Below are 14,583 nucleotides of genomic sequence, written 5' to 3' on the forward strand. Positions count from 1 at the left end.
ATTTTTGCCATCCAGCATAATGGACATATAATTTAGGTATACTGTACATATGTACATATGTACAGTATACCTAAATTATATGTATTAATTATATGACTGTTAATTATATGACTGTTACACTAAAAATGCAAGTAGACTAATGTAAAATATTGGCATATGTATCGCCTTGAAGATCATGTATTGGGATACATATGAATCGCAATACGTAGCGTATTGTGACCCCTGTATCGTGATACGTATCATATCGTGAGGTTGTTGGCAATACCCAGCTCTAGGGAAAATGATCGCTCCTCTCTCTCATCCTACGCTAGGGTGGCCATTTCCATAAGGTCAAAAAACTTTTCATGGCCTCGCTGTTTCGTGTATTTTTTGTGTAATTTTGCATGCATTTTTTTTTACAGTAATGTACCTATTGTACAAAATTTATGAAGGTTTGAACATTGAAATGTAAGAAAATGTAAATGCTTCATTGAGAAAAGTGTATAAACTGTCTGTGGTGAGGGGTTTTAGAGCCTTAAAACATTTATAAAAAATGTAAAACAAAGCTATAACTACTTTGCGGATTTCATTTATTGCGGGTATTTTTTGGAACCTAACCCCAGCCGAAAACGAGGGAACACTGTACATCAGACTCGCATTGTACTTTCATCAACAATAAAGTTTTGCATAGTTTATAGATCATGTTTGTGTAATTAAATTGTAAAAAATATCAATAAAAAGTCAAACTTCTTTTTGACCATTCATTTAGTATACAGTACTATGTTTTTAAACCACTAAAGCAGTGACATGCTTCTGTAAAAATGCAACGTGCTATAAAACCTATTTTGAAAAGCAAAATAAAACTTATTTTGCTGCTCGCCTCTTGCTTTTATGCTTTTACAACCCTGTGTGACGTTCTGTGGCTGCTTTGCCCTGACTGCTCACATCCACATCACACCGGCAAAGCGTACAGAAACTGAAACCAGTCTCGACTGATTTTGGCCAGGAAATTGTGCTCTTTCGTCCATTCAATATTAAAAGATGTCCGGCATTTTGACATTTTTGCTAGCGCTGCCTTTTTTCTTTTCTTGCTTGCTAGCGCTGCTGTCAAAGAAGACGCAAGGAAATGACGTAGTCAGATAGCCACACGTGGAGCTTTGTTTACATTTATTGAACCAATGATGTACGAGAGTTTTAACTGAAGCCACTCTTGGCCAATCACAGACCACTCGGAACAAACGTGGAGTGGGGCTGATGTTGGGTCACATAAACTCAACCGTGGCTCATTTTCTTTAAAAAGAGGACAAACCAGCGCAGGACGCAGGACACATTACTAAAAATTTGAACTGTCCAGCCTAAATCCGGACGCCTGACCACCCTACCCTACGCACAGTGCGTGATTAGCGTAAGTGAGACGGGCACTGCCTTCTATGTGCCACACCCACCGCTGCCATGATCCACAGGATCGAGGAAGTTTACACTAGCCTTCCATAAACGTTTGCGCCACTCAAACTCTGTGTGGCTATTAGCGCTGGCGTGAGTGAATTAGACACTGTTTATCAATGAGTCTCATTTGAATAGATGTGGGCAATTTTGCCTCCAAATGTATGCAAATGAGCTCATTTATGTACAAGCAAAAAACACCGGCACACCGGGGCGCAACCTCGTTGGCAGCGCAGTTAGTGATGAATTTCCCAATCTGCGCGTGTTTAGTAGATAGGCACCGCGCAAAAGCTACTCAAACCTTAAGTGGATCTAGCCCTTGGTGTCAGAGGCCAGAGCAGGTGAAGAAGTGATCTCTAAACGTAATTATGAGATGGAGCTGTTGCCAATGTAAAAATTCCTGGGAGAACTGGTTTTGTTGAATGTAATAACTTTTTTTTTTTTTTGCAACTTTGCCAGTCGTTTAATTGATGCAATGACGTTGAAATCCTTCAATGTTTTATTTGTTCAGTTTTTTTAATTTTAAAGGCATTGATACCACACATCACACAATTTTAATGCAAAATATTGTTGCTTCTGATCAAAAAGAATGTGACAGGGTTAGATGGAGGCAATTGATTTTCTGTGGAAAAGCCGAAAGGAAAAGAAGAATCAAAAAGAATGTGACTACTGAGAGAAAAGAGAAAAAACTAAAATTACACTTAAAAAGAAGGGCGGGGGTGGGGTGGACACTGTTGGCTACAGACTGTTGGCCACGTCATTAAGACTATGAGAAACAATATCACTGTACACATCTTTCAAACCTCCCTGCCTCTTCTGACCATCACATTGTGGCATGTTCTCCCCTGTGCTTAAAGTTGCGGGATGCTTGGGGACACATTTTAATATGTTGTATTAAATAATTTAACATACATGTCAAAATAAATGGTTCCTCGAATCAATACTTATTAGCAAAATATTTCATGATTTTTTAATTATGTGCCGAAATCCTTACAAGCCAAGTGAGCTCAGCAGCCAAGCAGCCTACAGCCATGTAAACAATTACCTGTTGGCTCTGTGTGCATGTGTTTACTGATTCATTTCAATCTTTCGATTCATTTGGATTATGCCGTCACGTTGCGTTGCTGGCTTTTGTTCAAAGCGACGGGAGGGTGGCGTGAGCCTGTTTTGGCTCCCCAGAGATACACCTTTACGTGGAAAAGATGGAGACAGCACTTGCTACCAATTTAACGCCATTCAGAAAAGAGAACGAAACCGGTAACTAAAATATACTAAACAAAAATATAAACACAACACTTGTTTTTTATCCCATTTTTTATGATGAACTCAAAGATCTAAAACTTTTTCCACATACACAATATCACCATTTCTCTCAAATATTGTTCACAAATGAGTCTAAATATGTGATAGTGAGCACTTCTCCTTTGTTGAGAGAATCCATCCCACCGCACAGGTGTGCCATATCAAGATGCTGATTACACCATTAGTGCACAGGTTTGCTTTAAGGCCTAGGTACACCAATCCGACGTCGGCCAAATGCCCAGACGTCGGCACGTCGCATAGAAAAATTACGGAAATACACACCAACGGAAATACACACCACCTAATACCGGTGTTGAGAGCGGCGCTGGGGTAAACGCGGCGGTCAGCTGGTGAAGCGAAAACGGGCGCTGGAACAAACTTCGTCCCCTTCTCGTTCCCGAACGCATGGATGTACTGCATTGTGGCGTATCCTGGACCCTGTCGACTCCTGGCTGCTACCGATTGTCAGTTTACCCGAAAAGCTTCGGCCGTGCTGCCCTTAGCGTTTTGGACGCGGTGCCGACCTCCTACTTCTGAAGGAGCTTCCTCGAGACCGCCGGACAGAAGAGCCATGCACCCCTGCTGCTCCCACAAGGATCGCACTGTTGAATGCGCGGTCATTGACAAACAAAACGTTTATTTTGAGGGAGTTTTTCCTTTCTAACAGCTTGGATTTCCTATGCCTGACGGAGACCTGGACTGTTGCTGGTGAGTCCACCGCTATGATTGAATTACTACCACCTGGCTCAATGGCTCTGCTTACTTGGACGCTCCAAGTTGGGCTGAGGTGGAGGAACGGCAACTATTTAAAAAAAAATATATATTTTTTTTTTTTTTATGTAAGCAATGCCTATTTACCACATCAATCACGGCGTTGAAGTCACTGTGCTGTACTGTGTCCTTTACTGACCTCTGAAATACAATAAGGACTTTTTAAATGACTTTGCAAATGTTCTTGCCGAAATCATTCTGAAATATGATCATATCCTCTTTATGGGGGACTTTAATAATCAAGTGTGCTGTCATGAAAAACCATAAAGTTGAGTTGAGTACTGTTTATCCGTGTTGTGACTTGCTCTTCTTGCCCCGTGCGCTGACTCGCTAGCTAACAGCCAATTACAGAGATCAAATGCCCCCGATGCTGATTCAACATGTCAAATTTGCTGGAAACCCCCCACCGAAGTATTCCAACTCGATCAGACTTCACGACAGCATTTTATACACTGATCAGACGGCGCATGTCGTCGGCCCAATGCTGTCCGACTCCCGGCGTCGGATTGGTGTATCTAGGGCTTTAGATTTTGAAAAACATTTGTTCTTATTTGCTTGTCGTAGGGAAAAACAAGACAAAACAAAACATCATTGTGAATGAATCGAAGATCAGCTGTATTATTCAAATCACAAAATTAGAGTGACAGGTAAGTAATGCAGAAGAACTTTTGAAAGAAGCAGGGATGCACTGCAGCCGAAGAAATACAAACACTGGGTTGGCATCTGTTCATCCATCCATTTTAATCCTTAAAAAGGACATTAGCTACCAGCTTGTGATATATTGTCACATTTTAAGATGACAGTAGTGGCAAATGGTCACTTGTCTGTTATTCATCATTGTTAGCGAATGGTCTGCTCTTTGAGAGTGAACAGTTTCTGGCAACGTGAGTTAGGGTGTTAGGGTTATGATTAACCACTTCTGTGGAGCTGATGTCATATAATTTGTTAAAGCCATTAATATCCCTAGCAGTGTAAAGAACACATCTGTTAACCATTTTTAGGATACTATTTGTTTTATAAACGTTTGTCTACATGTGATAAATGTATGTTTTTAGCTGTATTTGTTTCATATCACATCCTTAACTACTTTTTTGATTCAAAGAAACGCACAATAATTCCAATGGGTTTATACTGCTAAGTATTTGTGCAAATGACAAATAAAGTCTATTCATTCATTCACATAACAGTTACGGCAAGTGGTTTATGGTTTCAGTGAATTACACACAACAAACATTGGGATCAGAGGTGGGATGAGCAGCATGATGTAATCCTTATGTGAAATAGATCATCTAATCCTGACAGAAGCAGTGATGAGGCATGGAGAACAAAGAAAACGCACAAGATTAAGGTTGAGCCAGAGAGAATTGGTCCATGCACAGGAGACAGTGTTCCAAGACTTGAGTTGGGAAATCCCTTTGAGGTTCTACAATGGTGTTAGACACGCAGAGAGCTGTATATTAGTAGACTGTGCAGTGTGCAGGTGCGCTCGCGTTTTTTGACATGATCCCCATTCACCTGACTATTTAGTGGCTGAAAGTAGATTAAACATTACGCTTGTTGTACCACGTCTAATTACTGGCGTAGTTAGTTATGCGGATTTAATACAGGTGCAGGCAGACACATTCTGAGCTCAATGGATATGTGTGGTGGATGTTATATTTCAATCATAGATATGACATCAGCATGTGTCACAACCTTTGACTCATTATTCACATCAATATATTTAACATGTTATTATATTTTTTCTTTATTTTTAAAATCCGCCCCCTAGCTGTGGTGTACTAACAGGGTGGAAGTTGGTCTCTGCGTGCCCACTTCACAGCGGTGACCTTGGCCAACTTTACACTATCCACCCATGGAAGTTGGCTTGCTGTTCCTTATAAACATACATTACGCGTTCATTAGACACCATGATTAGTGCACAGGTGTGCCTTAGACTGCCCATAATAAAAGGCCACTCTGAAAGGGGCCGTTTTGTGAAAAACTGACTTTCTGGGCTCCAAGATAGCCCCCGCCACAGACTCTTACCCCATAAAACAAAACTGCACCTTTCAGAGTGGCTTTTTATTGTGAGCAGTCTAAGGTACACCTGTGCTCTAATCATGGTGTCTAATCAGCATCTTGATATGGCACACCAGTGAGGTGGGATGGATTATCTCGGCAAAGGAGAAGTGCTCATTATCACAGATTTAGACTGGTTTGTGAACAATATTTGAGAGAAATGTTGATATTGTGTGTGTGGAAAAAGTTTTAGATCTTTGAGTTCATCACAAAAAAATGGGGGAAAAAACCCGAAAGTGTTGCGTTTATATTTTTGTTGAGTAACCAGAAATACACAACCAGAGGCAAACAAACATGATGTAGCAATGAACCACACTTTTGAAGCAAATATGAAACTGACTACTTTATTAACGTGGGGAGTGATATGAATATAATGTAATTTTATTGACTGTAGAAAGTTAAAAGCAGAAATGACGTCTATTTGCGTAATAACGTCTGTGCATCATGTTTTTGATTAGGATATTCCAATTGATCACAATGACAAGTATACAGGAGTATCTCTCGCTCACACACGGGTTATTCCAAATGCTTTAGTACCATTTTTTTTTTCCTTAACCCAAAAATGTACTTAGTAGTTCAAAGTCCACCAACTACTCTGCTGCATTCATGTAAATAAACCAGCTGACACAGGTTGTCATGTGATTTGTAACTAATTGAGGTAACCAAAGCATTAGTCAACATTTTCATTACAATGCAGTACAGTTCTACAACAATGTATAGTACAACCACAACAATTAACAAATGTTTGTAAACACACTGGTATATGCTACTACTTCTCATGCGGTGTGACGGTGTGGGTTAGATGTCGGGCCGGTGAACCTATTCACTGATGGTCCCAAGTTAGGATGAATAAAAATAAAAAGGCGGTTTGAATCAGAAAGGACACCGAGCATAAAACAAATGCTAAACAAATCATGCAAGTGACTCACTGCGGTGACAAGCAGATAGGACAAGATGACAGTCGCGACTACATGCATATTTGTAAATACCTTTTGAACTGGGCAAAATCCAAGATGGCTCCAAGGTAGTATTCCACTTTGTTTCAAGATTTAACTCATAGACCTACACTAGATATGACCACTCTGTCGTCAAAAGAAACCCGTCTCCCAGACCACAATCAGCAAGTTTTATGTACAGTAGAGACGCGGAGGGGGCACCAAATTGCAGGGCAAAAAAAATTAATTGTATTAAAAAAGCAGCAGAAGGAAGAGGAGGAAAAACAGGCCCGGGGCAGAGTTATGTATGTCAGTCAATCACCATTGCCATGAAAATAGCGTTAGCTTCTTAGCTTGCTTGTAACTTGTTTGCTCCACCATTACATCCATGCTACTCTACGCTAGCCTGGCAAGCCACACCCACTTTCTTGAAAAATAAAATGTGTGTGGCATCTCCGCAAAATAAAGTCGCTTTTCTGACATCACATTCGCTCTTCGCTCATTGGTTCATTCCACTGTCTGTTAGCTCAGGTTTGCCCCGCCTCAGAAATGCGACAAATAGGGCGCTTGACCAGAGTCTGGATTTCCAGGCTAACTGTGCACCAAAGCAAGGCAAAGCTTGCTGGCTTTAAAGTAAAGCAGTCAGTCCAGTCCAGATACCTGCAAATAGATTCATATTAATCATAGTTTCACATAACCACGTTAATTTATGAAAAATAAGAATTGTGTGCTGGTTTAATGTAAATAAATATATTGTAAAGGCATACTGAAGTTTTTTGCACACTATTTGTGTTATCTGTGAATCATCTTGTTAGCACCAAAGTTTTACTATATCTAAATTTGTATATTTATACAGAGGTGGGCGCGTCAATACATTTTGAGCATCCATTATTCAGCAATTGTCAACATTCGGCACACCCTTCCATCATCGTCAATCTGTCAATATTTCAAGACAAACCGTCATTCATCAATTGCTCAGTAAAACGAGCGTCCGTCAATAGGTGCGTTTCCATTACAGTTTTTGACAAAAATGAAAGCGATATTGTACTATTTTGATAAAGTACTATTTCGACTTGCCGGTGTTTCCATTGAAGAGAGTTTCGCGTCTGAGGTGCAATTCTCGTAATGTCCCGTCTCGCAGGATCTCGCAGTTCCGTAGGAGGTGCTCATGATATTTACGAAAGAGACGCCCGGAGTTCTTAACTCTTTGACTGCCAACCATTTTCAGAAAAGAGAACATGTGGATGCCAGCTGATTTAGAGCATTTTGACTGATCTTTTAAGGTCCACAGAAAATTTTGTGTTTGGACTATGGAAACACCAGATGCTACCAAATGAAAGATTGAACTCTCATCTTTCATCAGAAAAAAAAGTTTGTTTCTACCTTATTCAGTATTTCAGTAATCAACAATAGAAAATAGGTTAGTTTCAACCAAATGCTCTGTTTTGGACCAAAATACGTAGAAATCAAGCTTTTTGTGATACGATATTATTTCATGCACTCTAGTGAATTTGACCCTTTTTTTTTTCATGAATGATGCCACAAACACCTACAGTGCTTTACTTCTATAAAACACTACCACCAACAATGAAAAAGTGTTTTTTGATAGCAAAATAAGTTAACATTCAACAGTGTAACAATTTGACAAAACAATTTGGCAAACTATTTACAAATGTATGCAACTGTGCATGTGTGGTGTGTGTATGTGTTGCTATTTACAATTGTGTGGATGTTTCAATTACAACATTTTTCTTTTTGTGTGGTATAATGTGTAACACTCCCCTGCGTGCAAGGGGACGCAGCAGGATTTGCACCACAGATTAGTTTCACTGCGATTGCCCCTTTGCGTGCAGACCCTACACTTTCTTGCCGGCCTTTTTTTCCGGGGAGTTGCGGGTATGTACTGCAGTGTGTTTGGCCATGTTGCCATCAAGTCTACTCTCAGGATCATGATACGGTGACCTGGTGCTACGTCTGGCTTCCTCATGCCCTTCAGTTCCTATACCTGCAACAACTTCCTCCTCCTCTTCCTCCTCCTTGTCTTGTGGTAACAGCCACCCTCTCACCACCTGCCGGAAAAACTCCAAAAAGTGTTGGCACTTCCCAGGATTTTTTGTTTTGTGCAGGAATTATTTGAAATAGATTGGCAACAATTTTTTTGTGCCATTTCAATGTTTTCCGCGTGAATGGGTGCTAAGAGATGTTCTGATCCATCTTATCCACTCCATTTATGTTGGCATTGTAGTCCAGAACCAGTGTCTTCTCCGTGATCAGACTGTACCCACTCCTCCGATGAATATGCATTGGACTCAGGGCACTCTTCATCGTCCGATTGAACGTCCGCCTGTGCAGAAGTGCTCGGTTGTGCACCACGTTTTCCGGCGTTAGCATCGCTAGTCGGTGAGGCTTTATGACGTGGTCGAAGCCGCCGCGTCAACGCTTCAACTTCGGCGTCAACCTCGGAGTCACCATCATCATCATCATCAATGTGCTCTTTAGCACTGGTCAATGCTTTTCGTCTTTGAAAAAAATGCTCAAGCGTGAGCTGCTTGCAACCGGTCGCCATTTTCGCTTCCTTAGCCATTCTCCCCTCAACACTCAAGCTCCACCTCAGGTCTTCTACTACTGACTCCTACCCGATCTTGTCCAAAAAGAGTAATCGCTGCCATCTAGTGCCCATAAATAGTCATTATACTAACTCGATCTGCTTGATACTTTGAGCACAGCTGGCCAAGGCTTTCCTCCATCCGTTTCCATTAAAAAACATAGTTAACGTCTTTTAATGTTTTTGGCGGCACTCATTTGGATTTTACTAAATATTATTAAACGTTTTTGGTGGTCAAAGAGTTAATTTTACTTTAAAAACATCTACCTCCCCTCATCGGACGGGTTCAGGCATTTGTTGTTGGTGTTGTGTGCGTGTGCGGACGGATGTATTTCAACGACGAAGTGCGGCGTTTGTCGCTCTTTTGCCCGTTGCCTGGGGTAACGGCCATTTCTCATGCAACGTGCATTGAACGGCGGCATATTGGCTCCATAGCTGAATCGCTTTGTGCTTAAAAAGACTCGTTATCCCCTCCGGAGAAAGCTCCAACACGACAGTGAGTGATCCCGTACTTCCTACTCCCTTTTTTCTGTGCTGGGCGGAGGTCACATGACTAGAGGGAATGCGCAAAAAGTGTTTCCATTACACTTTTATGAAATACTCCTATTTCGACACGTCTCAAAAACCACCTTATGAGAGCGTAAAAACTTTTTTGCGATATTTGAGTTTTTTTCCAAAAATCACGTGTTTCCATTACCAGCTTGCTTTTGCGAAACTTGCTTTTAGCGCAGAACTGAGGGTAATGGAAACGCACCTAATGTTTCTGCCATTTGAAGTGGGCAGCCGTCAAATATTCCGTCATCGTCAATCCGTCACCAAAATGGTACGTCCGTCTGAGGGATTGACGATTACATTGACAGATGAAAACGCCCTTCCATCAAGTTTGTCAATTTTTCGAAGTTTCCCGTGAATTGTCAACACAATGGGCATCCGTCATTGACGGACCTTCCCTCAATATTGACGGAATGCCCACCTCTGTATTTATCTTTTTATTACTTTTTTATTTGTATCTGACACATTTTTTTTATGCTGCGGGGGGCTTCAAACTACACTTTCACCTAGTGCTTGTCAAGCCACTGATGCATTGGTTACCTCTGCTGGTAGCAGCATGCTTGCAAGCATTAGTGAGTTAGCACATCAGAAAACAAATCCTCAAATCAAATCTTAGTGGTTTGGCAATTACACCTGGCTTTGACACAAGGAGTAAATGTTTTTTAAAGTGTGTGAAAAAGGAGAATAAAACATTTTCACAAGTGAGAAGTAGGCCAGAGTCACGGAGTGGCAGTGCACCAAAGTACTGAAGATAACAATTAATCAAACTTTAATCATGATCCCTTTTGGCTGCAACCATTAAACATGCAGTCTATGATGTTGAAGCTGCTAGCAAAATGTATGGGATGTAGCTAGGGTGGCGGATTTAGGCCGGACAGTCCTACTTTTTAGTGCCGTGTCCGGCGTTCTGCGCAACCTTGAGCCGGACGCTGGTTTGTCCGCCTTTTAAAGAAAATGAGCCGTGGTTTATTTTATGTGACCCAACATCAGCCCCACCCCCGTTTGCCACAACTGGTCTGTATTGGCCAAGAGTGGCTTCAGTTAAAAATCTCGTATATCATTGGTTCAATAAATGTAAACAAATCTCTACGTGTGGCTATCTGACTATACGTCATTTCCTCGCCGCCTTCTTTGACAGCAGCAAAAAGGCAGCGCTAGCAAAAATGCCAAAACGCCAGACATCTTTTAATATTGAATGGACGAAAGAGCACAATTTCCTGGCTAAAAGCAGTTAAGACTGGTTTCACGGTTTCTGCACACTTTGCCAGGGTGATGTCGACGTGAGCAGTCAGGGCAAAGCAGTCAGAACGTCACGCGGGGATGGAGAAGCTTAAAGCAAGAGGCGAGCAGCAGGTGCGTCACCATTGAATATTTTTTTTTCTTATTTGTTTTTCAAAATAAGCTATGTATTGTGACATGTTGCACTTTTACAGAAGCATGTCACTGTTCAGTGATTTAACCCATTAAGGCCCAAAGCGCATGGCAAAACATGCCTCTAAAACCTATGGTCACCCCCAAAAACCTGAAGTTTTCCTGAAAATTCAACAATATTAAAAAATAATTGATATCTCAGCTCCTGAAGCAGATAGAAACATTATTCCAAAAACATTTCAGAGCTTACACCTGTGGCGTTCACACAAACATACGTTTATTATTATAAACCTTCAATATATATTTTTTTAAATCCCACAAACAAATGTCACATCTGTGGGTACATAACTCCATATATATTTACCTTCAACATTGGAGCGCAGTTGTAATAACCTAGGGGGATCGATTCGTCCATTCCGTTACAAGGCCGTCAAAATGTGCAACATCCTCATTGTCTACAAACATATTTCTTAACAGTATGTCACTGTCGACTCGTTACACTGATTCAAATTCCTCCCGTGCCGTCGTTAATCGCGTCATTTATTTCATAACTCCCGCGAATCTGCGTCAACCATAAATGCTTGAATAAAATTCCAGGAGATGCTACGATGCCTGCATATTCTTTTTTTCTTTCTTTATAAAGAGCTCAGTATTGTTTATTCGGTAATCTTACCGATTTAACTCTTGTGCATATTCTGATGAATTTAATCGGCTAAGAGACCAAGAATTGGTAAAAACTAAGGGTGTCAAAATAATTGCGTTAATATCACGTTAACTTAAAGTGCCTTTAACGGCACAAATTTTTTTAACGCTCGATTAACGACCGCCCCTTATTTGGAAAGTCTCTACTGAAGGGAATTCCAGTCATGACGCTTTGGACTGTGGAGCACTTCCACCGCTTCCCTGCTTTGAAGAACGCACTCGGTTAGCCGTTAGGAACAAGCTAGGTTTTTCCAGCTTTCCAAGACGTGTCCGTGGCACTCTCAAACCCTGTGAGAGCCAAGAGCCGAATGGACGCCGTCTTGTCAGGTCAAGTTGTATTCTACAATTTTTCAAAATGTGCAGAAGTTTGCAAGTTACTTCATGTTAAAAATTAGATAGCCCTTAATGTGAAAATATATTTTATGTTTCGTTTCGAGTAAAGTTGAGTCATTTTACAATGTGCATCCATTCTATTACGTTAACAATTCTTCCCACTTTTATGTTAACAAGAGTATCAAAAATTTGAAAAAAATATTGTACACTTGATTATAAATTTAGATATAAAATGTGCGATTAATTTGCGATTAATCGGCAGTTAATTATTTAAGTCATGCAATTAACTACAATTTTTTTTTTTTATTGATTGACACCTCGAGTCAAAACAAAACCAAATGACTTATCCGCTCTTGCGGTTTTAAAGGGAGAAGAGCGCTGAAGTGCTTTAACGGTAGAAGCGCGGTCACGCGCTCCCGGCCTTAATGGGTTAAAAACAAGGTAGTGTAAACGAAATAAATTGTCAAACTGAAGTTTGACTTTTTATTGATATTTTTTACCATTTAGTGCAAAAACATGATCTATAAACCATGCAAAACTTTATTGTTGATGAAAATACACCACGGATCTGATATACAGTGTTCCATCGTTTTCTGCTGGGGTTAGGTTCCAAAGAATACTCGCAATAAATGAAATCCGCGAAGTAGTTCAGTTTATACACTTTTTTCATCGAGGCATTTACATTTCAACATCACGTTTCTCTCTTGCTTAAACATTCTCAATGTTCAAACCTTCATAAATTTTAAAAATAAAAAAAGCATGCAAAATTGCAGACCCCCAAAAAAATCTGCGAAACTGCGAGGCCGTGAAAAGTGAACTGCGTTATAGCGAGGGAACACTTATTAATTTTTTGAAATATTTCCTCCTTTTTGACCTTATGGAAGTGGCCATCCTAGTTCTAGCTCAGTGGTAGAGCGCATTGCTTAGCGTGTGAGGCCCTGGGTTCAATCTGTTCAATTTGTTGCTCTTCAACCAGCATAACAAGGACAATCATAGATTAAGCAATAATATAGAAAGGAGTTTCCCGAGAAAATTTACATTTTGGCCTAAAGTTTCCGCTAGCAAGAAGGGGTGTTTCCTTGATAGTTTTTAAAACTTGGCTCAAACATTTCCACTACCATAATGAACCTAAACTTATGTTGATATCTACTTCGAGCCTCACCTCCCCTCTTGACCCTGACCAAAGCAACACCCCTTGAACGTGGACGTAATGTACTGTAGACTATACAATTAGCCACGGCTGCTACGGTGGTAGCATGGCTTATTCATTATGTGAACTTGCCCAACATGAAATGTTACTGATTTGAACTGATTTGAGTATTTTTGGGGGAATATACAATCATTTAAAAATACAAGACAGGGGATTAACTTACCTGACGACCCGGTGAGACCGACAACATTAGGTATGCTTTTCCAGGCCCAGCGATGCAGCCGACCGCAGAGAAAATAACCATTACATACTTTGATTTGTCATGAGGGCTGTCTAATTCCTTCTTTTTTACTTTTTCTGAGTTCAATAATTTGTGAAAACAATCAGTATGACGGGGATCTGTGGCAGTAGCAAGCAGACTGCCACTGCATGTGTGCAGACGGCAAAATGATTGATAGGCTACTAGTGTGTCACGCTTTCTGTCTCTCCAGTCTCTCAGTGGCCAGTTTGGATGGGACCAGGGAGGGAAGATTTTTCTAAAGACCATTTGAATTAAAAAACAAACAAGCAAAAAAAACATTTGACTGCCGGGTCATCCAGTTATAAGATGCATGACTTTTGTTCACCTTCTTTTTTAACACTGCAAACTATGTCTTTACATTAACCTGATTGTCACAGATATTTAGATTAAAAATGTCGGCTCTGTTACATATTGCTCTGAAGACTACTATGTCACAATTTTGTAAATATATGTTTTTCTCTCTCTCACACAAATCTGTATTATTAGTTAGTCTACACGTGTGCATGGTATTTTTGCAAATTACTGACCAATCTAAAGTGTTGAAAATGGCTTGGCTCTCATTGACGATGCAATATTGTTAATGGTTGAATGAACATGCGATTTTTGGCTGAAGTGATAATTTTGAAGGTATGAGGATTTCGCCAGATGCCAGCAATATATAAAGTAATCAACCACTTTCTCAACCAGTATTCAGCCAAACACTGCACAATTTGTTTGACACAAATCTCAGCACTTACCAGTAAAAACGATTTGGAGTCACTTTCTCATGCACCAGTTGCCACCTCCTCCCAAACTCCACTGAGCTGTAGAGCTGTATGCAACACAAACCAATCATAATGTAATGTAGTTACTTTTTGTGTATTTAACAGTACTGGCAGAACACATCAACACCACACAGTACCTCAAAACAATTCCCATCACTATTTGTTTTTTAAAGCAACAAAACAGATATCACATACTGTCCCAAAAATGTATGTACTGTATAATCGTATACATGAAAAGAAAACGGGGAACAAAGTACATCTTGTCATATACCGTGTAATTGTATTTTATGATTTTTACAACAATTAGCCTTTTA

The 14,583-nt window shown here is 40.3% G+C and overlaps 1 protein-coding gene across 8 annotated transcripts in view; it reads right to left on the minus strand.

The window, feature by feature from the left end:
* sorcs1 (sortilin-related VPS10 domain containing receptor 1) overlaps positions 1-14,583 on the minus strand; it is a 223,613-nt gene that overhangs the window by 77,842 nt on the left and 131,188 nt on the right. For all 8 annotated transcript variants that reach the window (XR_015095776.1, XR_015095777.1, XR_015095775.1 and 5 more), the window contains exon 5: positions 14,243-14,316. Coding sequence is in view for 5 of the 8 variants with exons in the window: in XM_086082258.1 (XP_085938384.1) it covers positions 14,243-14,316 (74 nt within the window). In the remaining 3 variants the exon portion in view is untranslated. The remainder of the gene's footprint in view (positions 1-14,242; positions 14,317-14,583) is intronic.

The sequence above is a fragment of the Leptonotus elevatus genome, chromosome 8 (genome assembly GCF_054856555.1).
Source record: "Leptonotus elevatus isolate MCC_2025b chromosome 8, RoL_Lele_1.0, whole genome shotgun sequence".
In the NCBI taxonomy this organism is placed as follows: Eukaryota; Metazoa; Chordata; class Actinopteri; order Syngnathiformes; family Syngnathidae; genus Leptonotus; species Leptonotus elevatus.